This window comes from Oreochromis aureus, linkage group 2 (assembly GCF_013358895.1).
Source record: "Oreochromis aureus strain Israel breed Guangdong linkage group 2, ZZ_aureus, whole genome shotgun sequence".
Lineage (NCBI taxonomy): Eukaryota > Metazoa > Chordata > Actinopteri > Cichliformes > Cichlidae > Oreochromis > Oreochromis aureus.
The window spans coordinates 8,151,513-8,174,148 of record NC_052943.1 but is presented as its reverse complement, the minus strand read 5'-3'; the positions used below and the strand labels follow the sequence as shown (position 1 = coordinate 8,174,148).

The 22,636-nt window shown below is 39.9% G+C and overlaps 2 protein-coding genes across 4 annotated transcripts in view; one reads left to right on the top strand and one right to left on the bottom strand.

The window, feature by feature from the left end:
• Positions 1–885: 885 nt before the first annotated feature.
• Positions 886–20,847, top strand: ergic1 (endoplasmic reticulum-golgi intermediate compartment 1). Its single transcript, XM_031745330.2, has 10 exons — positions 886–1,061; positions 7,386–7,447; positions 11,211–11,283; positions 11,736–11,830; positions 15,040–15,164; positions 15,739–15,843; positions 15,936–15,996; positions 17,126–17,226; positions 17,959–18,081; positions 19,742–20,847. Exons 1-10 carry the CDS (start codon positions 1,042–1,044, stop codon positions 19,847–19,849), a joined length of 873 nt encoding a protein of 290 aa, XP_031601190.1. The 5' UTR covers positions 886–1,041; the 3' UTR covers positions 19,850–20,847.
• Positions 20,166–22,636, bottom strand: part of flt4 (fms related receptor tyrosine kinase 4) — a 50,893-nt gene continuing 48,422 nt past the window's right edge. For all 3 annotated transcript variants that reach the window (XM_031745231.2, XM_039616686.1, XM_039616680.1), the window contains one exon: positions 20,166–22,344. In XM_031745231.2, coding sequence (XP_031601091.1) covers positions 22,125–22,344 — 220 coding nt within the window. In that variant the 3' untranslated portion in view covers positions 20,166–22,124. The remainder of the gene's footprint in view (positions 22,345–22,636) is intronic.

Here is a 22,636-nt window from a genome sequence, read left to right as displayed (position 1 = left end):
AGTTTTATATTAATAAATTTTCATTTCTTGGTAAGAAAGAGTTGTTAGCATTATTTTTTTTTTAAAGGGGGGGGGGACCTTTACCTCTATGGCAATTTGGCACAGGTGGTAGAGCTGGTCGGCCACTAATCAGAAGGTTGGTGGGTTAATACCTGGCTTGCTATGTTCTCATGGTGACATAATGAACCCAAGTTACCCCTGATGCATCCGTATTAGTGTGTGAATGTTAGGTTAGAAGCACTTGGGCATTGATAAAGGTGCTTGTATGAATTTGTATATTGAGGCATGTTGTAAGAAAATGATTAGAAAAGTGCTACACAAGTATCAGTGCAGACCAGTTGGGAAAATCAAAGAATGAACCAAAGTTTTCTTGGGCAAGATGTTGAACCCTGAGTTACCCACAATTCATCCATCACTGCAGTGAGGGTGTATGTGAATGTCAGCTAAATATTTACTTTTAAAATGTGTAGGTGAATGAGACTTGGAGTAGTATATAATTTTTAAAAAAAAATTTAAAATTTTTTTGTTCTCTTGCTGCACATATAAAAAAGAAAGCAAAAAATAAGAGTAAAAGCATAATACATGGATTACACTGGATTAAATTTGAGTTTTGAGCAGTTTGTATTGCCCATTTTTGTCATAAAATTCACAATCCCTTTTCCTCTTAAAATTCACATTACTAAATAAAAAAAAGACACTGCATAATTTTCCGTCAATAAAATTATTTTTAAAAATGTCATCGTATTGCATAAGTTCATCTTTTGTTCATCTTAATGTTAATTTTTAATTATTTCTTAATTTAAAAAAACAACGGGACGTTTTCCCATTCATGTTTCGGCCCGTTATAATACGGCTGCATCACTCGGAGGAAGAAGAATCGTAGTGAACAGGAAGTACATCTCAGCCAATCAGCTTCTGCAAAGCGTCCTAAGCTGACGTCAGCCCGGTACCCATGAACAACCGGTAGCGTTGAAGATAGTATGGTCTCCTGTTGTTTGTAGTTTTCTTCTTTTTAACGCCCCTGTCCAACGTGCAAACACCATGACTTTCGATGTTAGGAGGTGAGTACGGGGGGCTTCCGGTTCTTTGTGGCGGGATATGAAGGGGAAAGTGGTGGTGGTGGTCTGCTGTCTGTGAGCTGTAGATGAATCAACACTTGGCTCAGCATCACATGCTACTGAGGCAGCCAAAGTTATCACAATGATGTGTTGCATTTGACATGACGAGCTCAGTTTTTTTTTTAAATTTTTTTTTTTTTAATACACGGGGTTTTCGTTAAGTCGCCGCAGTGATGCTCGGGTTTTTGTGTGGGTTCCTTTTTTGCGCATGTGCAAATGTCCTCGTCCAGCTTTGCAAGACGTGAGCCCGATTACAATCAGCAGAGCGGCAGTCTAAACAGAGGTGATGGCCTGGGTTGGTTTGGTTTACAAAAGAAACTGTAGCACATTCAGTACACAAACATCAAAACATTCAGCCATTAGCCACCAATAAACAGTGAAACCGGAACACAGCCATTGCAGAGCCATTCAAGCCATTAATCTGCAAGTTAAACTTGTTTGCCACACCTTCTCTACAGGGCTGTTAAACCTATCAATAGAGTACGGCCAGTTAGAATAAAAAACAGGATGTTTGCGTTGGCCATTTGCATAGTGCTCACTTCATTCTGTTTGCCATTGCCAAGACAAATTTAGTGACAACACATTTTGAGCCAGTCTTTAGATTTTAAATGGAAATCGGCCATATCCACGGTCACAACTGTTAAGTTCACAGAGATGAATCCTTACACATTTATACAGAGTCTAAAACGGCATCTGATAAACTCAACTGCAGCGTGTTCTGGAAGCTAATTAAACACATACAAAACGTATATCTTCATAGGCTCTGAATAAGTAATGTATTACTTTTGCAGTTATCCTGTTGCTTACCAGACTCAACAAAAGTCATTTCTTAACAGTATTTTAAGCATCTGCTATACTGAAGAAAAGCATTTAGCAAAGTCAAAACCAAAATATCTTCTATGTATTTTATTTTGAGAGCAAATTAAGTTGTAAAGTACTTGTACTTGTTAATAATATTTATGTTTCCTGCCTGTGGATTGCAGTGTTACATTTTGGGCTTATTCAAATGACTTTTAGTTGTTTGTTGGTTTCTTACCATCTAAATTAAAAAAAATTCTCAAAACACTATCTTTGACACACAAAATTAATGTAACACAATATTTGAGTATGGACTGGTTCTTATAAAGCAGTTTTCTAGTTTAACAGAGCACTCAAAGTGCTCTTTACTACAAGCTTTAGTCACCCATTCACACAGTGCTTTGTTCTATGCTATCTGGACGAGTATGGGGTTCACTCCCTTGCCCAAGGACGTTTTCGCAACTTTACCATGACCTTCCGAATAGCAGATGACCCGCTCTCTCTTGAGCAGAGCTGGTGCAGTTAATCTTACCAGGTAGCCACATTTAGTGCCTAATTGTAACATTAATTCTTACTGGTAGCAGTTTATAAAGACAGAAAGTTAATATTGAGCAGAATTGAGTTCGGCTTACTAGCGCAACAGTCACAGTTTCTCACATGGACCCTAGGAAAAATCAATTGCCCATCCCAGGTCCTGAGCCACAGCTTCCATTAGTAAATGTGATGTCATTTGCTGATAGGTCAATAGGAACCAACAAGGCTGATATGTGACAATGTTTCAGCTAATCCTCCCAGCTCTATTTAATGTGAAGTAATCACAGTTTTCAGATAGCTGTATAGCTGTGCTGAATGTTAACGCAGAAAAATTGGACAGATTGATGAAAATGGTCAACAGCACGGTCAAACTGAAAATCTGTGTCTGTCATCTTCCAAAGATTACAGCTGTGTTGTGATGACAGAACAAATTGTAACACTCTTAATGAACTGTGTGTCACAAGAGGTCAGATTCTCATCGTTGGATGCTTTGCTTGATGCCTCGATCATACAAAACCCCCATTGCAACAGCTAGAAAAGGCTTGAGCAACTGTTTCGAGGAGTTGTCCTTTCAAAAATACTGCAGGGTTAGTCACCAGCGTGAGGGTGTGTAACACTTTTTGGCTACCATAGATTGCACCATCCACAAAAGTAGGATGTATTCCCAGAATGTGCATGTTATTTATTTCAAAGCGCACAACAAATAAGCTAAAGTGCGAAGCTGGTGTTTTTCTGCCTTTATGTTCATAAATCTAATGAGCAAAAATAATAAGGCGCTAATTTAAAATTTAAAACCTAATTGCATGTACACATTTTCATTTCTTTAAAAAAAAGACACAGAAATCATTGCAGCAGCTGGACAGTTGGTAAGTTAGTCAGCTTTCCTCAAAGAGTTACTTGTGTATTTGTTAAGGACTATTTTAAGCTCTGGATTAATGTACAGTTGGTGTTCTAGGGGTTTTTTCCGGCAGCAGGATGGTGTACACATATACGGTCTTGTGTTCCCCTTCTAATATGTGGTAGTAAATTTCTGGGTTTGGTCTTTTCTAGAAATACATAGCTTTCTCAGCTGCTGTAGACTGGCATTTCAACAGTAATAAAGTTCCTTCAAAAATGCCAACTTCCAACAATGAGGATCATCTCATTCAGGATGACCGAACAGCGTCACTGAAGGAACGAGTGAATCACCGAAAGGCTTTTATGCCCAAGTTTAATGTCCTTTAGATTATGTCATTTATTGGCACAAGGACATGTTGTGTTAGCCAACCTGATGATCTGCTGTGTTTATTACATGGTCACTTTAGAGCCTTAATATGGATTCTCCCTGTTTTTTCAATAATTGCAGTAATGACTTTATCGTAACAGCAGTTGGGTTACCTACGTAAAGAGAGAAGTATTGCTTATATTCTGTGGTGTAAGGTGTGAAAAGAAGAACCTTGATCGTCTGTAATGTGGGTTTACTCGGCTATACATGGAACAAACTACTGACTCACTGTGAGTCATTTGCGAGATTCGGCTTATTTATTTAAGACCCTTGAAAAGTAGCCTCATGCTTTCGTGTCATGGTGTTAACAGAGAGATGCTGGTACATCATGTTCTCCCTAATCACATAACATCTGAGCAGTGAGATGTGACGGTAGGAGATGTGTTGATTGTAATTCAGGAAATTACGAATGTAAGTGGTACACCGAGATGTGAACCCTTGAACCTCATCATAAATATTCATGAAGTGTTCTGAGTAAAAATAATTCGATAAAACCACAGTTTCGCACAGGTTAAAAATACATATACTGAAAGTTGATGTCAGTCTTTTTTTTATTACACTTCAGTAAGTGTATAGTCATGTTTTTCTTTAAAGTATATTTTCTTTAATTTTAAATAACTCCAAGATCTTTTAAATATTTTTTAAATTGCTGACTTTTAAAGGTTTATAACTTTATAAATTGTGCTTTATTATAATAAAGTTACTGACTACATTTTGAAGCCGCATACAAGGAAATAAGAAACTTTTTAACCAGTTACTTTAAAAGTCGAAAAGCCTGCAGCTCTGCTCTGCTCTGGATTCCACTCTTTATGTTCTCGGATTAGTTCTCCACTCTCTGCTCAGTTCAGCTACAGTTCCCCCGCTGCTCTGCACAGCAGGTGACCCACGTGTTTCCATGTGTCCACAACCAGCTCTGTCACAGCTCAATATTCCATCCAGTCAGCCTGAAGTAATTACTTCTGCTAGCCACTACGATGATAATAACAGACAGCTAGTGTAGCCAAATACAAATCATTAAACTGCTTATGTTAAAGTGTGTGACAGCCAAGTTAACATTTATGCTAACTGTTTAATACCTGTTCAAATGGGAGCTTTACTAGTGTCTGAAGTTTTTCCTAAACTGTCATTTAGTGTTATGAACATATTAATTTTACTAATGAATTCATTGCCTTTGTCACCTCAGAGTGAACACATTGTAGGACTGCTTTAAAATGTTACAAATAAGTCTCTTTTTTTTTTTAAAAACCCGGAAATAGTTTAGCTGTGAGGCAGTAAACACAACTCATTTTGGTTAATGTCAAGTGGAAGTTGTGTGTTGTGGCCTTGTCTATTATTGTCCTTTTGTGGTATAATCTTAAATCAGACCTTTATTTACCTACCCCTGGTTTGAAGTGCGGGACATTGTTTGTGAAACAGCAGTGTTATTCCAGTAGGATGACATGATCACAGTATGTTTTTACTTTAATGTCAAAGCAGAATGACGTATGTGAGCGAGGAAGCGTGTGTCTGCATGCAGCATATTGCTTTTAACTAGTGAATGGTGTGGTTACATGGGTCACCTTTTAAAATCAGATGATGTGTAATTTGAAATACTTAAGCGAATATTGTATGTGGAGGAGTGATAGTGATGTCATATTGTTCTTTTTTTTTCAATATGTTCAACTGTTAAAAACAAAGTTTGAGATGTGTGTATATATATATATATATATATATATATATATATATATATATATATATATATATATATAATTAATAAATAAATAAATAAATAAAAAATACCTTTTGATGCATAGGAAGTCAGGAAAGACTACTTATCACCTTGAAGCAAGAAGGGAGAAAAATGCTACATATGTAACAAAGTGAATTTAAGCCAGTATTTATATCTACAGATACACATGTAGTTTTTATAAGGGGAATTTATAGCTTTTGTTTAAAAAAAAAAAAAAAAAAAATCCCTTCCACGTAAGCAATGCAATGGAAACTATCTCAGGCCTTATGAAAATACAAGAACTAATGTCATGCATATTCAAGAGCACACAAGTAGTGATAAAACACTAGTTCTATGGAAATGCTAGCCAATCAGAAGCCTGACTTTTAAAAAAAAGACTGCAAAGGCTCACACATTTGACACTGTAAGACAATAAGGAGTATTTTAAAAGCTCAGTTTACATGTGTACAGAAGGCAAAAATGCATAGAAAAAGGTCCATTTTCTAAAATACATGTGCATGTAGCTGATCTGTTTCTCTAATTAAGCTGAAAAAAACAGTATTTGTATAAACAAGAATAATCCAAATATATTCCAGATGAACTTCCTTAATTGTAAAATAATTCTAAAAAACAGAGGTTATATATTTCAAATGTATCATTTAAAAATGATCCTTTCCTTCCGTAATGCTGAACTTGACAAACTGCACAACTCGCATATTCCTAAAATGAGCTCAGCTGTTTTACGTTGTTATCAGTGGCTGAATACATATCTCGAACATCTCTGTTCCAAATAATACCACTATGACCACAATCTGCCTTCAGCCTTAGTCTATTCATACCATCTACACCGCGGAATGCGTAAGTAATACTTGAATAAACTCCAAAGACCTGGAAAAGACTAGAACTCGACTTACAAGGCCTTCACATGGTGGGGATGTATATCATTTTGCTCCACCTGTCAGGTTGTTTCATGTGAGGAAAGGCAGTGCACATTAACTATCTACATTAGTATAGAAGTTGCCCTGATGTATACACATAGAGGAATGCTGAATGAGAGTTTTGGGATCTAGGAGTGCTTCACATTAAAACAAAGGCGTCGAAGCAGGAGGTTATGCAACACCGAGAGAAGAAGCAGAGGTGGATTACAGGAAGCCCACCCTCATACTTCCTCCCCGGCGCTGCATTGCATTAGCTGTGATTATTTTTCTGGACGCTCTAAGTGGAAGAAATGTAGACAGATGTGATTGTTTTGGTAAGAGATGGCTAAGGAGAGTTGAGTGGGGAGATGAGAGTATCGGGGTGTGGGTGGAGTTTGCACAGTCAGCCAAAAGATTTTTCACTGCCCAAAAAGGACAAGCGCAAGGAGTCCTGAACCGAAATAGTTTTGGTGTTGAGTAGCAGATTTTTTCTCCTTCCTTTTTCTAGCTCCCAAAATTGGCAAGAACAGTATTTCACAAGCAGAATCGATTGTGTCAGGTGGAAATGATCTTCCCATCTCTTAAACGCTGATTTACGAGCAGTTTGAGAAAGGTATTTTTAGAAATATCCAAAAATGTTAAACTGAGGATTTTACCGAGAGTAAATCAGCAGTTCTTATATCCACTTACTGCCAAGAAGTTGAAACCATATGATTTAAAATTGTCGGTGAACTTGTGTTTATGTTTCTGTGTGTGTTTTTGTTGGCTTTGTGTATGTGTGGAGTGTTAGACCTTTGTTGGGGTCAGTTCATAATTACAGAGCAGACATTCAAAGGAAGAGGTGTAACCCTGTAAAAGTCCGTGTGTGTGTGTTTGTATGTGTTGCGGTTGGCCGTCTGGATCTGTTATATATAATGGCGGACGTCCAAAGCTAACATTCCATCGTGCTTCTGTAATATCGCACGGCATGATGGGTACAGAATGTGCAATGTTTTTCTGCACATAATATTTACATTTGCTATATATTTCTTTTTGTCTCTCCTCAGATTTGATATCTACAGGAAAGTGCCAAAAGATCTCACCCAGCCAACATACACAGGAGCTTTCAGTGAGTAGTCCTTCATTCACAGGCCAAAGTTATGAGCATCTACTTTGAGGTTTTCATTTTTGTAATTTTTTTTTTGGGGGGGGGGGTTTGTTCCACATATGCAACAGGAATTCCTGAATCTCGCTTCTATAAATGGAAGATGCAAAATGTGGCAAAATAAGACGTGAGACGTAATCACTTTTTCCAGTGAAAGTTAACTGAAAAGGTCATCCTTCGTGACTGTACAGCTGCTTGCAGTAGTTTGACATCAGCCAAAACACTAGTTCTGACTGCTCTGGCTGTTGCTAGCAAAATCTGCCTCTGCAGCACTTAGAGTGAGAATTAACACAAACCAAAGTGTAAAGGCAATAAACCATATTTCGAACAAATAAGATGGCATGTGTTAATGTTTGTGCCAAAGAGCAGCTGGTGCTTAGATTTGTGTGTGTGGGGGCTTTTTTTTGTGCTGACTAAAGGCCTCACCTTATTTCCATAGTGGATTCAATCAGTTCACTTTAGTGTAAATGTCAGTGTTTAATTTCAGTGTAGCTTTTAGTAACTCTAGTATTACTATTTTAGTAGTTCAGAATAGGTATTGCAAAATAAACACAGCACTTTATGATTACAGTTGACTCACAATTATAGACATCTCAAATGAAATAAAGGTATGCAACAAAGTATAACTACAACATACTATTTTTGTTCAGTATAATAAAAAGAACTTGCTCAACTTTACATTGAAAAATATAGAAACATGCTAATTGTTGAATATCAGAGTTGCTAAAAACTATTTTTTTAAGCTAAGCTGTGTAAGCAGGGCTAACCTAGCATCATTTATCCTATTGGTTAGCAAGCGAACAAATGGTTGAGTTCAGCTGTTTAGTGATTCACTTTTTTAGCAATAGTTGAGTTGTATACTAGCAGGAACATTTGCTTGTGAATGGTTGGTGTATTTTTTATTTTTTTTTTGCATTTTTACTGAATCGACCAGAAATCAATAAAAAAAAAAACACAACAACTTTCATCTATATAGCTAGCCCATCTTTATGCTAATTCCATTCTAGCTCTAGCATACAATACACCAACCAGTTAAAAAATCAAACAAAAAAAACAACCCAAAACACACACACACACACACACACAAATTTTAATCCAAAGTTTGTTTTTGGAAGCATAATGGACTTTGTATTTGTTTTTAACATAGAGTACTGTACAAAGCTCTGATTCCACCACACATTGCTTTATATTTTGCATGGAAAGTGGGTGCAGTAATTCTAACGAGACACTCACTGTTGTACCTCTCTCCAAATGGTGGGGTGTGAGAACTGGACTGAAAATATGTGAAAAATGTGCAGCCAATGTCCAATGAAAAGCTTAGAATGACCTTCAGAAAGCCCGAGGAACTATTGTTCTCTTACAATAAAGTCTGGCTCCTTGGGGTTAAAATACAGCGAAATGAACGGTGACTCGAGACTGTTGCACAGTACTTTATTTTGATTTCTCTGATCTCTTTAAAGCGCCTCATTCTTAACTCAAAATGACATTTGAGTCCTAGCAGGGCTTCACAGTCTGTAACCTACTTCTTGAGCTTGAACAGTGAAGCTTGAGCTTGAAAAGTAAATAGAACTGGATGCCAGTCCCTGCTCTGGGAGGCAGATGTTTAGGAAAAAGATGACAAGTGATTCAAGTACTTCCCTTTTGTCAGCACAGAGGTATGCTCTTATGTAAAAAACAAACAGCTCAGAGCAGTACCTGTTTTAGCACATCTGGTATGGCAAAAATGCTAATAATCATTCTGTCTCATAGTCACTAGCACCTCAGGAGTCATCAGTGGAAATCTGACTGCTTTTTCCTGTCAGGTCATGAGTTTTCCTACTTGTCATCAATAAGTCATTGTGTAATCAGAGGCTATATTGATTATTCACTGCTTGATAGAAGACAAGAGCTCTGATGACACATTTTTGGCACCAGTCTAATTCATTAGTCAGCTGACAAAGACACATAGTAGGAAAACTGTCAACCAAACTCATGGCACAGTGGATAAACTGAAGTGCCGTTTCAGTATTGGAGCCTTTTAAGGCAGAGAAAAATAATTTTCTGAATAGACAGCAGAAAGAAGTTACTAAAGTTATACACCAACGTTTCCACCCAAGAGGAAATGGATATAAGTTTTTCCTGCACTCAGTTAACTCCCTTCCTGTCTCCATCCGCTGTCTAGGGATGACGCCACTGGTTAGATTGGGATATTAGAAACCTGTTAATGCTTCATCTACAGCAGGCCGAATAACATTCAGGCCACGGTGGCAAAAAAGAATCAGAGCCTGCCTTTTCACAAAAGGCCAAATATTTGACCCTCATCGGCTTTTTTTGCCCCAGGGCACATTCTGCAGGGCTCAGTTTACCCTAAACAAAAGCTCTGTTTTGCCCACTGTGGTTTCTGGAACTGCTCATGTTTTGGATTTAATGTATCAGTCTCTTGTTTGTCAGATTTTTCTCTCTTAGTATTTGTGTGTTTTTTTTTTTTGTTTTTTTTTTGCCTGGGCTGGTTTGAAAAAGAAAATCAAATTTGCCTGTGCTATGTGGGGAAAAATGAGCCTTAGAAGGAACAAAGACGTTACAAAAAAGCCACATCTGATTGCATAAATAGGGCTAGTTTCAAATGTCAGCGACTGATTCATGGTGTTATTGTAGCCGATTCCTTTGTGTCACAGTCCAAAGAATGTCCGAGCTGTCCGGGTAAGCTGGAGCGTAAATAGAAGACATGTCTTTGTAAATCATTTCGGGGTGTCAGTATTTCCATTGTGAGACTATTTAAAATCGCTCATCTTTAGTAATCGTCGTCCTATATTGCATCCTTTGAAGGCAGGGAAAACTTACTGTACAAGTCTTTTAATGAACCTGAATTCGTAATCTATGTGTCATAGTGACACTCCCTTGTTTGTTGGTTAAATATTACCTTATGTAAAGCTTCCTCTAGCCACAGGTCCGCCTGTGACGCCCTGCTAAACCACAAGGTCACGTGACTGTGCGAACCTAAGAGACAGTTGCCACGTAAACATGCCTCACCTGCTGAGCGAGAGCTTTCTAACCGAGGCTCTCACCATACCAGATACACCACAGTTGCGCAGACACACATCAGTTCCTTCCATATTTATCTTAGTAAACACATGGCCACTCTTTTATTTGACTCTTCGGCTGATTAGTTTGGCACATGGAGGGAAGCAGACGACCTGGCTGCTTCTCCTTTAGTGTGTTTTTAAGCTTAGGCTTTATGTCGGCACAAAGATACTGAACAGTTAAGGTTAATTTTCCTACTTTGGTTTCTGCTCAGCATCTTTTGTATAAGCCATTTTTGGTCTGGGTGACTGTCAGTGTGCGAGTTTAAGAAGCCTAAAATGTTGTTTGTAGGGCTTACTAAGGCGTAGCATGAGATCACCTCTCTCAAAGAAGAAATGCTGTCATGGCCGCCTGCTGTGCTGGTATTTAATGTGTAATTACTGTAGGAGGTTCTTTAAAAGAAAGAAAAAACAACATAATGGCAGGGCTAACGCTGTCAGTAAAATTGCTATTTAGGGATTTATTTTTTTAGCTGCTGTGATTTCATTAATACCAATAGCTTAGGTCAGCCATTCCTTAAGACCCGGTCAGTCCAGATCATTTGACTTGCATCATTCTGTGTGAAGCTTGTGTAACTTCTGTGTGAAAGAAGTGATACATGAGACATCACCAGTGACCTAGGTTTGAACAATGTCTTCATTCTGACTTTCTTCCTCTTTGCCCACAGTTTCCATCCTGTGCTGTGTCTTCATACTCTTCCTCTTCCTGTCTGAGCTGACGGGATTCATAGCCACTGAAATGTAGGTACTGCCGCTCGTCTGTAATATCCTCTGGCTGAAACGCACAGTTCCCTGGTTACCACGCAGGCACAAACAGGGACTTAATTATGAATGTCAATGCCCTCATTATGATGTATTCTGCCCAGCCAGTGTTGTAACCAATGAATGGAGTCAAATTTGTGACAGGAAATTGGCTTTGTGCATGCGTCAGCCTCTTGGCGATGTGTAATAAGCGATGACTTGGTAAGGGTGTGACAGAAAGGAAATTACACCGGCAGAGATACACAAATGCGCTCTCCTTGCAATTTGGCAGAAGATGAGTCCCCTACTATTAAAGTGGCGCACAATGGCATGACGTCGAGGGAGAAAAGTGTCTTTTTCTAATGACAATACCACATTTTTTTTAAATTAAAAGTTCATTTTCTGTTCTAACCATCTCTAACCTTTTTTTTTCTTTTCTCCATCCATTGCAGTGTAAATGAACTGTATGTGGATGATCCCGATAAAGACAGTGGTGGGAAGATAGAAGTGAGTTTAAACATCAGTTTGCCAAACTTACACTGTGATTGTGAGTATATACATATATACAAATATCTATTTCTTTGCATTACATCTTCTGTTTCTGTTTTTTCTCTTCCGCACTGTGTAAGGCCTCTTTTAACAGTTTGTTTTCCCCTTTATCTGACTCATGCTTATCGTGTGCCCTGTCATTTAACATGTCATATTAGCAAAGGATAAACTATCCCTTAGATAAAGATGCAGACTCTCAAAACTACAGTGATGTGCAAAAGTCTTGAGCCACCCCTCAGTTCTTTATTAGTTCAAATTATTTTTTAAAGCCACTTAGCACTGACCTTAGATTAGATTAGGTAAAACTTTATTAATCCCTCGGGTGGTTTCCTACAGGAAATTCAGTCACTTATGAATGATTCAAGTATGAAAAAGGCACAATTCAACAATTTAAAGGGACGAATCAGTTTTGTGTCTACGCGTAACAGAAATTAACATGTTTAACTTTAACAATAGCAGTTAATAAGCAGCAAAGACCTGACACAGGACCTGACAGGTCCAGATGCGTCTGGACCTTCAGTTGATCCATTTACTCTTCACTGAAACTTCAATGGGCTCGGTGGAAGGGTGTGCTCTCAAGAAGCCATTATTATTGATAAGAAAGAGGGAGAAAAGCCAAATCACACAAGAATTGGACTGAAAATCAGTGGTAACGGGTCTTATAGAGTGATGAATCCAAATTTGAATTATTTTGAGGATATTGTCAAAGTTGATGGAATTATGAATGCAGAAAAGTCTCATAAGATTTTCTACTTTCTACTATACAATATGGAAAGTTGTATTGGGGCGACCGTGGCTCAGGGGGTTGGGAAGCGTATCTGCAACCGGAAGGTCGCCGGTTCGATCCCCGGGCTCTCTGTCCTGGTCATTGTGTCCTTGGGCAAGACACTTTACCCTACCGCCTACTGGTGATGGCCAGAGGGGCCGATGGTGCGATATGGCAGCCTCGCCTCTGTCAGTCTGCCCCAGGGCAGCTGTGGCTACAACAGTAGCTTGCCTCCACCAGTGTGTGAATGTGAGAGTGAATGAATAGTGGCATTGTAAAGTGCTTTGGGTGCCTTGAAAAGCACTATATGAAATCCAATCCATTATTATTATTATTGTTATTATTATAAAGTGTTGATTGGCAGCAGCTTTATATTTCAGCATGACAGTGATCCCAAACACACTGTCGATGCAGTAAAGGCGTAGGTGGATGGAAAAAAACACAATGAAACAGCTTCAGTCAAGGATTGGCCCCCACAGAGCCTGGACCTCAGCATTTTTGAAGCAGTGTGGGATCATTTTGACAGAGAACAGAACAAAAGGTAGAAACATCGAAAAATGAGAACTATTAGACTGTCTGTCTAAGAGAGTTCAGGCTGTGTTAATGAATGGTGGCCTTACTAAATATTGACTTCCCACCTCATTAGAACTGTTTTTGCCATATAATACTGTATTTCCATGTATGTTTCGGTAACCTGCTGCATCTATTTTCCATTTGCCTAACAAAATGTAAAGAAATGAGGCATGGCTCAGAACATTTGCACAATACTGCACTGGCAGTTTTGGTCTGGCATGCTTGTAGATAAGACGAGCGCATCCTCTGCCATGTATCTCCTGTTGAATCTCGTGCTGCCACACAGCTGTGATCTGTGTTTCACATTAAGTCACCTCTACTGGCTCGTACCCTGCGCTCAGATGTCTGTGGAACGTGCGCTTGAAGGGTGCCAGGTCAGTTTTGTGCTCCTCATGCCCTCCCCCAGCCCCTTCTCTAAAACTATGCCAAATGACAAATCACTTGCACAAACACACCGGCAGGTCTCGGGACAGCGCAGAAAACTCACACATCGATTCAGCTCGGGCGATATCCAAAAATGGAAAAGCTTATAACTTGCTTGTGTGAAAATTAAGTCCAGATTTGTGCGATAGAGGCTTTGGCACGTAGACACACAGCTGCTGGCCATGTGTTCAGGCGAGCTCACTCACTCATGGCATGCCTAAACAAAGGCCGTCCCCCTGCCGTTACTAATGAAAGCTCTTGATGATTGTATGTATAGGTCGTTTTGTTTATTTGCAAAATTGAAGCCCTTTCCCTTCCCCCTCAAGTTTGGGTCCCATTTAAATACCAGCTCAAACACGTCGGTTTGACCACACAGTGCAGCTGCACGTAATGAGCAGAAATGTTCCTCTCCTCACGAGTTAATATTCTACACAAGTCAATTTTCCAAAGAGGTTGTCATCCATTGCAAATTTACTTCAAGGAAGAGGCTCTTTCATCATGGAAAACCTGACATTTCCATCCCCTGGTTTTAGCGTTTATCTGCTCTGCTGCTCCAGAGTTAAACATCATCTCTCTCCGGTGACCTTTACCGATTGCCCCGCCTTGATTTGTGACTTCATGGAAAAGCACATCCGCGTGTAAATAACCTTATACTAACCTCCACTTTCTATCAACCTGTTTCCAGTCCTAAATGTCTTAAAAAGGAGAAACAACCATCTCTCACTGGCGCATACACACACACAGGGACACGTCACTTATATTTATGCACTGTATTTTGAGATCTGGATAGAGATGGAGAGGGGGGAGAATCCCGTCTTGAATGTCAAGGGTCAGACAGACGGCATGTGGAGGTTTTTAGTACAGATCAAGCAGACATCCCTCTCTCTCTCTCTGTGCACTCGTGGGTGACATAAAATGCAGGCAGGCTCTGAAAATAGGCCACTGCCAATGTGTGCCACCGCAGCCTAAAAGAAAGGGGTGAAGTCTAAATGGAAAAACACCGACACGGGGAGACGGGGGTGATTGGGTATCGTAAATGGTCTGATTGTGTGTTTACTCTGTGGATCACTTTGTGCAGTGATAATCAGGTATTCTCTTTTTCTTTTTGAATAAAAACTGCTTCTTTGGTTTTTCAAAATAAAATAAAGAAAACAGCAACAACAAACAGCTGCTCATATTTAACCAGAAGGTGGTGATGGTCCCAGATGGCTGATTTTTGCCGAAACTCAATAAAATAGGCAAATATTTGTTATAGAGTTAAAAAAAATCACTCGAGTTCGTCACTGTTTTCCGGATATCTTAGAGATTAAAGTAATCACTAAAACAAATAAGTCCCAGAAAAACAGTCAATAATTTTTTTGTTGATTCCTTTCTGTTGTTTAACTAAACGATTTATTGGCCGATCATCCCAGCACTTGTCTGAGTTTGTGTTTCTTTGCTTTCAGTGGTGGGTTTGGACATCCAAGATGAGATGGGACGCCATGAGGTCGGTCACATAGAGAACTCCATGAAGATTCCCCTCAACCAGGGTGATGGTTGTCGCTTTGAGGGAGAGTTCACCATCAACAAAGTAAGACCTCATCCGAGAGTGCGAGAAGCCTAATCCATACATGCTGTGTGAATCACTTATACTACTGCTTCCCTTCAGGAAATTGCAAAACTCTGCTTTTCTGTGCCCAGTAGTTACACTGACGGACTGGGTCGGGCTGATATTTGTATTTTACTGACAAGCAAGCTTGGATTGAATGTCAGCTTGTATATTTGAGTTGGACTCGAGTTAAAAATGGAGATTGCCCCCACCAACCTCTTGGGTCTAAATTGAGTTATGCTAAATTGAGGGTGCGCTTGGATTTAGTTACACCTATCCATATAATCTAGGCACCATGAAGCTGTGTTTGTCTCACGTCTGCATCTTGTGCGTCAGTCTTTCCACTACATTTACAGTGATTAACCCTGCAGTTGAACAATTGACACTCATGCTTGTGGGAGTAGTTGGAAATATGTAAAACACACGCGGTCTGGAGGCAAGGAACATTTAGTTTCCAACCAAACGCATTCAGGCTCCCTCATTAGCTAGCTAAATGTCTTGCAGGTGCTTGTGGTGTTAGGCACAAACCCACCTCAATGTGTTTGTTTATGTTCAGGTACCGGGAAACTTCCACGTGTCGACACATAGTGCCACAGCACAGCCTCAAAACCCTGACATGACCCACACCATCCACAAGCTTGCCTTTGGAGAAAAGCTCCAGGTGGGGACACATTTTTTTTTTTTAGATGGAGAAAGTGGAGAAGAATATCTGCAATATGAACACAGATCTTTTCTGTCTTCATTGTCACACAGGTACAGAAAGTCCAAGGAGCCTTTAATGCTTTAGGAGGGGCAGACAAGATGTCATCTAACCGTATGTATCTAGACAGCAAATGTAATAATTATGACCACCTTACACCATATTGCCAGAAGTATTCCCTTGTCTGCCTTCACACACATATGAAGTTGAGTGTGATCCTGTTCTTAATCCATCGGGTTTTATATGCTGCCCCACCGTTCACAGCTTTAAATCTTCTGGGAAGTTTTTCCACAAAGTTTAGAAGTGTGTTTATGGGAGTTTTTGACCAGAAGCACATTTGTGAAGTCAGACACGGATGTTGGATGAGAGCGCCTGCCTCACAGTCTCTGCTCTTAATTCATCCTGTTCTGTTAGATTGAGTTCAGGACTCTGTGCAGGCCAGTCAAGTTCTTCCACACCATACTTGCTCATCCATTTCTTTATGGACCTTGTTTTGCACACTGGTACGGAGTCTTATTGGAACAGGATGGAACAGTGCTGTCAGAAAAGTACTGTTCTCCTGGCAACCACCAAACCCAGACTTGTCCATCAGATTGCCAGAGTCGTCACTCCAGAGAACAAGTTTTCACTGCACTAGAGTCCAGTGGTGACGTGCTTTACATTACTGCATCCAGTGCTTTGCATTGAGCTTGGTGATGTAAGACTTTCATGTGGTTTCTTTGCCATGCAAACCTATTCCATGAAGCTCTCTACACACTGCTGTTGAGCTAATCTGAAGGCCACATGAAGTTTGGAGGTCTGTAGCGACTGACTATGCAGAAAGTTGGCGTCCTTACAAGGCGCTTCATGTCTGATTGCTTATGACTTCCACTTTGTTATAATACCACTAACAGCTGACTGTGGACTAGTAGTGAGGGAATTTCACGACTGGACTTGCAAAGGCAACATCCTATCAAGGTACCACACTTGAATTCACTGAGCGACCCATTTTTTAAAATATGTTTGTAGAACAATATAGGTGATTGATTTTATACACCTGTGACTGTGGGAGTGATTGGAACACCTGAATTCAATGGTTGGTAGGTGAGTGAATACTTTTGGCAATGTAGCGTAGGATGATGTAATGTCACAAGACACTCATTGGACAGAACTACGTGGGAACTTGTTTTACAAAGACAGCATTCATCTTGAATACTGAAGATGCTTTGTTTGTCTTATATAATTAATGTTATGTCTTTTGCAGCTCTTGCTTCACATGACTACATATTGAAGATTGTACCAACAGTGTATGAAGACCTCTCAGGCAGACAGAGGTTCTCCTATCAGTACACAGTAGCCAATAAGGTACCGCATCCCTGCACTCATTAGCTGATGACCTTTTCTCATCACAGAGGCAGCGCGTCCATGTCAGCATACGGCCGGAGCACGTATAGCTCGTGTTAACATTGCACTCATCTGAAAGTGCTTAAAAAAAGCTTAATCCTAGTGACTGGAAAAACTCTCAAGATGTCAACAAACCATAAACGAAAAAAAAGAAAAAACACTTCCTAGAACCGTGTAGGAAGACAGCTGGGATTGGAGTGTGGAGTAATAACACTGCAGGTCAGCTGTGAAGAAGGGACAATAAGGGCCTGAGCAAAACATTTCCAAAACCTAATTTCCAAAGAATAAATAGTGATCCAGCTGAGGCCCGCATCCGAGCTTGGACTGCGACATTCTTCTGCGTCGTGTTAAATGTGTTTAATATGGTCAACATTATTGTGTTGGGCAGTTACTGCAGCACTGATTTTGGAGAAATGGAGTTATATCCACCGCCTGATAGCCATGTCAGCTTGTAACAATAATTCAATTTATATTGTAGCCTCCTCGAGATTGCTTCATTGGAATAATATTCAGCTGAGATTCATTTTTAATGAATCATTTATGACTGTGGAGTGACTTATTCCGAAACTGATTCTGTAGTGACTCACAAACACCACTGCCACTGCTGTAGATAAGAATATGTGCTGATTTATTTTACAAGCGTAATGGGATTAAGTTCCTCACTTGTGATCTTTGTTTTTTTCCCACACACAGGAATATGTTGCTTACAGCCACACGGGAAGAATTATCCCAGCGATCTGGTTCAGGTACGATCTCAGTCCGATCACAGTGAAGTACACGGAGAGGAGACAGCCCCTCTACCGCTTCATCACAACAGTGAGTAAACACAAAGCCCGCGGCCCCAAGGCTGTTTACGAAAGCCGCTTTTATTTGAATTGCAGGTCTTTCAAGTTCAAGTCCAAAGATCAACTTTTTACTATCCTGTGCAAAAGTCTTGAACCACCCCTTACTTCATTATATTTTGCTTTCAAGGAGCCAGATATTCTTGTATTTTTTTTTAAAGGGCTTAAGTAATAATTTTCCAGCTTTTCTGAAAGTCTTTCACAGTTTTTCTCTGGACTTTGGCTGCTGTTTCACTCATTTTCAGTCGTGTACGTGACCTTTTCTGTTTGTTTGTTATGCCACCTATGAATCATTCAAGGATAGAAAAGGCACCTGACTCAGTGAATGAGCTAGTGTTGTGTTTACACTCAGCAAATAACACATTTTGAATTGTATCTTTTAGTTTTTATCACAAAAGCAGCTTTATTACAGTTTCTTTAGTTAAGTCTATGAAAAAGGCCAAAGATAACAGTTTGGCGGGCATAAAATAGGATTTTTGCAACAACAAAGTGATTCCCAACAAGCTGGAGACTTAAAAAAAATGAGAAAACTGTAGAAATAGAGGACAACAGAAGAGGTGTCAGGCTTCTGAAAGGCATGCTCTGAAGAAATTGACTTGAGAGACACATCTGGCCCTTCAGTTGATTCATCTGCTGTTCACTGAAGTTGAATCAAAATTTGACCTCAGTGTAAGGGTGGCGGTCAAGAAGTCATTCTTAAGGAAGGGAAATGAGGAGAAAAGGGTGAGGAATGGCAAATTACACAGAAAATGGCCTGAAAATATTTCTTTGGTCAGGGGAGTGGTACGACGGTGTCGACAGCCATCTGTAAAACACGGTGGAGGTACTGTCATGGATTGGGCCTACAGTTCAACCAGTGGTGTTGTAGATCACAAGAAGCAACAGCTTCATGGTTCATTGATCCTAAACAGAAAACGTATACGTGGAGAGAAGTCCTGCACTTCCCCTCAGTTATGTTTCGCATTCATGCATCTTAGCTAAATATCTCTGCTTTGTGATTGAACATCCTCACTGCCCAGTACCAGATAGAAAATAAGCAGTTCAAATGTTTGCTAACATGGTTAAGAATGAAGCTGCTGGGTTGATCTCTGATCAAAGCCTGGCTAGCCGTTCCCTCCTTTTTCTAGTTTTTGTGCTAACCAATGTCTAACCATTTTCTGAATGAAGCTTTCATGTTGTTGGTATGAAATTTAATGACCATTTCCTAACTCGCTGAACTCCCTTTGTCTTCCTCGACTCCCCTTGTCATCGTTGGAATTTTGGCGTAGCCTGTAGCTCCTCATCAGAAAGTTTCCTGTTGACTGATAATGCGGTCAGCCTTGAATTGGCAGCGTGCCTGATGAGCTACACCATTATTCGTCTTGTGTGTTGTTTAAGTTTATCATGACTTAAGGCATGGGTAGGAGATGACTGTGTTTTTAATGTGATCATGAGTCACGGCTCAAGATTGTGAGTCAGCCTACAGCAGGGCTCTTTGTTGGATTCCAACAAATGCCGAGGCGTCGGTGCAGAGCATTGTTTTGATAAATGGGATTAGGCCCAGCTGATATTGAGACGTAAGAAGAAGACATCAAAGCTCTGAAATCTGAAGCCTGACAGGATCGTTTTTTTCATTTTTCTTTCTTTTTTTGTAGATTTGTGCCATCATCGGAGGGGCGTTCACAGTCGCGGGGATCATCGACTCCTGTATTTTCACTGCTTCTGAGGCCTGGAAGAAGATACAGATTGGCAAAATGTCATGATGACCGCTCCCCACCCCTCCTCACATCTTATTTATAAGTGCAAAGTTGCTAGCCTGTTAGCTAAATCCAGCCCGAAACGACCTCCTTCAGGAGATTGTATCACCTTGTCCATATAAGAGTCTCGGGCACTTGATTTAACTACCAGGCTGCAGGGATGCGTCTGTTTTATTAAAGATCCTCCTGGGCTCCTTCTGCTCCAGTGACGTGAGAATGCTGACTATCGCATGTCGGCTTCCTCCGTCTTCAGTGTCAGGAGGGGAAAGGAGAGGAGACGATATCTTTTGTTACTGAGTCTGCCAGGGATTCATCCTGTATCTTTTTTTTTTTTTTTTTTTTTTTTTTTTTTTTTGTTAAGGTTGCAGCTGGTATTTTTAGAATGACACGAAAGAATAATAATAGATATCCACATATATTCAATCAAAGGAACATTTTTAAATCATGGGTATAGGAAATGATATAATTCAGGGAGTAAATGGGATCAAAACAGGATCATCTCAGCCGGATGTGTTGTTAAATTAGGAGACCAATTTAGATTTTTGGTCCTCGTTTGAAGGAAGTATTGTCAGGGTTCATAAAACGTGCATAGGACGGGCCAAAATCTAAAGCGTAGTGTGTACAAATAGCATTTTGTGTCATGCAGCGTGGTCTGTCGTTTTTATCTCCAGTATTCCACCTGTGTGCCTTTTTGGCTTACTGTTAAACCGTACAGGATCATCACCAGCTCTCGTGTGTTTGTCAGCCTCTTTGTGCCACTGAAAGCTTTTCAGTTTCTCCTGCTTGTTTCAGTATCGGTGCAGCATTTATCATTGTTTACACTACAGTCTCTATTTTCCACTTTATTTCTACTCAGTCTCAGTGATGGCAAAAATATAGTGAATGTCTGTGGGTTGTTTTTTTTTTCTATTCTATTTTTGTTTATTTACATGGTATATGATTTTTTTTTTAAATGAATTTTAGTGTGGTTTTAATAAAGGTTTTTTTTTTCAAAGGGATAAACCTGTTCATCCGGGCCTCCGCTTCCTTTTATTCTGTTGTCACTACAACACTCCCTGTTATGTCCGTGATCATCGCTGACTTAAAAGCACCTTAAAACCTGTTTTTCTACTCTGAGTACCATCCTCTTCTCGTTAACGCTCAAATTACTGTAATCCCTGCGCTGTCCTCAGAGGTTACGATAAAGGTTACTCTGGTGTGATTCGTGTTTCCATAACAACCTCAGAAAGTGATCTGTGAAAGAGTTTTGACTTTAAAAATTTTAGGTTTCTTTTTATTTCTTTTCGCTTCTTTAAACTGCAAGAAATGTATTTGTAATAAAAGTCAAATTATGAAGGCCAGATTGTAAAGTTTTACACCTACGACTGACAGTTTACCTGAACAACATGGTAACGATTATTCTTAGAAGCTGAAAGTGGCACCTTTGCGTCTCCGACTTTGTGACATTTACAACTGCGACAGTGTGCGTATACAAAGTGGACTTTGCACCAAGCCGGTTCTCATTTCCCTCAGCTGGCAGCCTGGGACAACACCCTGCAGGCTGTCATTTGTGATGTGAGCTTGTAAGAGGGCGTTAAACTGTTACAGCTATCATCATGCTTACGTCCAGCTCTGATAAAGGTGCTTACCGTGAGTCACTCCTTTTATTCGCCCTCCATCCCTCTGTTTACCTCTGTCACTTATTACTTGTTAGCAATGTTGTGAGTCTAAGTGTGTCCACCTCCACTGAATGACACAGATGCCCAAAATATCTGTTTACTTCGCTGACTAAATCATCACAGAGCTTGTGGCTCTTTCTCACTGTGGGCCAAAACACAAATTGACACTTTACTCCACTGAAGTACAGCTTTTACGACAGATCCAACTCTAAATTCATATTCATCATTGGGGAAAAAACAAGCAGAAGGAGATAAAGTTCTTTATTTCCTCTTGTATGAGTCATAATTTTCTCAAATAAAGAAAGAATTCTCTGCATATAAAAGATAAAAATATATATATGTGTGACTAGGAAATACTTGTGGGTTGTTTTTTGTCATAATGCTGCCACGCAGTGGCTGGTTAGAGGAACTTCAGGCACATGTAGCTCAGTCCATTTGTTGAGGCAACAGTCTGAGAGAGGAAGGATTTCAAGATGAGGAGAAAGGAATCATGAGAATCTAAAACCTGATCTTCAATATAAAAAAAAAAGACTAGTTACATGTCAATACTGAGATGTTACTGCAAACCATCCTCAACCTCAGCTGTCTGTGTTAAACCCCTTTTTTATGCATTTTTGGTAAAATTACACATTCGAAGAGGCCGGGGAGGTGGTATTTGGTGAGGAGTAGAAGTCACAGAAGCCCTCCTCGGACAGGTGTCCGTACTCGTTGTTGTAGAAGGTCTGACCTGACAGCTGGCTGAAGAAGTTGGGCCGGAGCCTGGAGCTGCCTGTGGCACGGCTTTGATCCGGGGAACTGTGGGAGGCTGTCAGAGGCTCCGTGCTGCTGCTGCTGTTCATACGACTGAGGAAAGAAGGAAAAAATTTACAGACTCGCACCTCAGGCTCATCAACTCAACTTTCTGTGAATTTTGATTGATACAATTCTCTATAACCTAGATAATCATTGCTGAACCCCCTGCCTATTACTATGAGCTTATTATTGCAAGACAGTCCCGAATACACAAATCCCCAGCATGTACACTTACGAAGTATTTGTGCAAAATGATGGAGCCCAGCTGCTTGAAGACATTAAGCAAAAGACATTCAGAGGCACCAAAGATACTGACACACTGATTTATTATACGTACTATATT

Coding starts and splice junctions, on each gene's coding strand:
- ergic1 (XM_031745330.2), top strand. CDS start 1,042: ATGACTTTCGATGTTAGGAG. Junction 11,831..15,039: donor GCCAAACTTACACTGTGATT/GTGAGTATATAC, acceptor CTTTGCTTTCAG/TGGTGGGTTTGGACATCCAA. Junction 15,997..17,125: donor AGACAAGATGTCATCTAACC/GTATGTATCTAG, acceptor TGTCTTTTGCAG/CTCTTGCTTCACATGACTAC.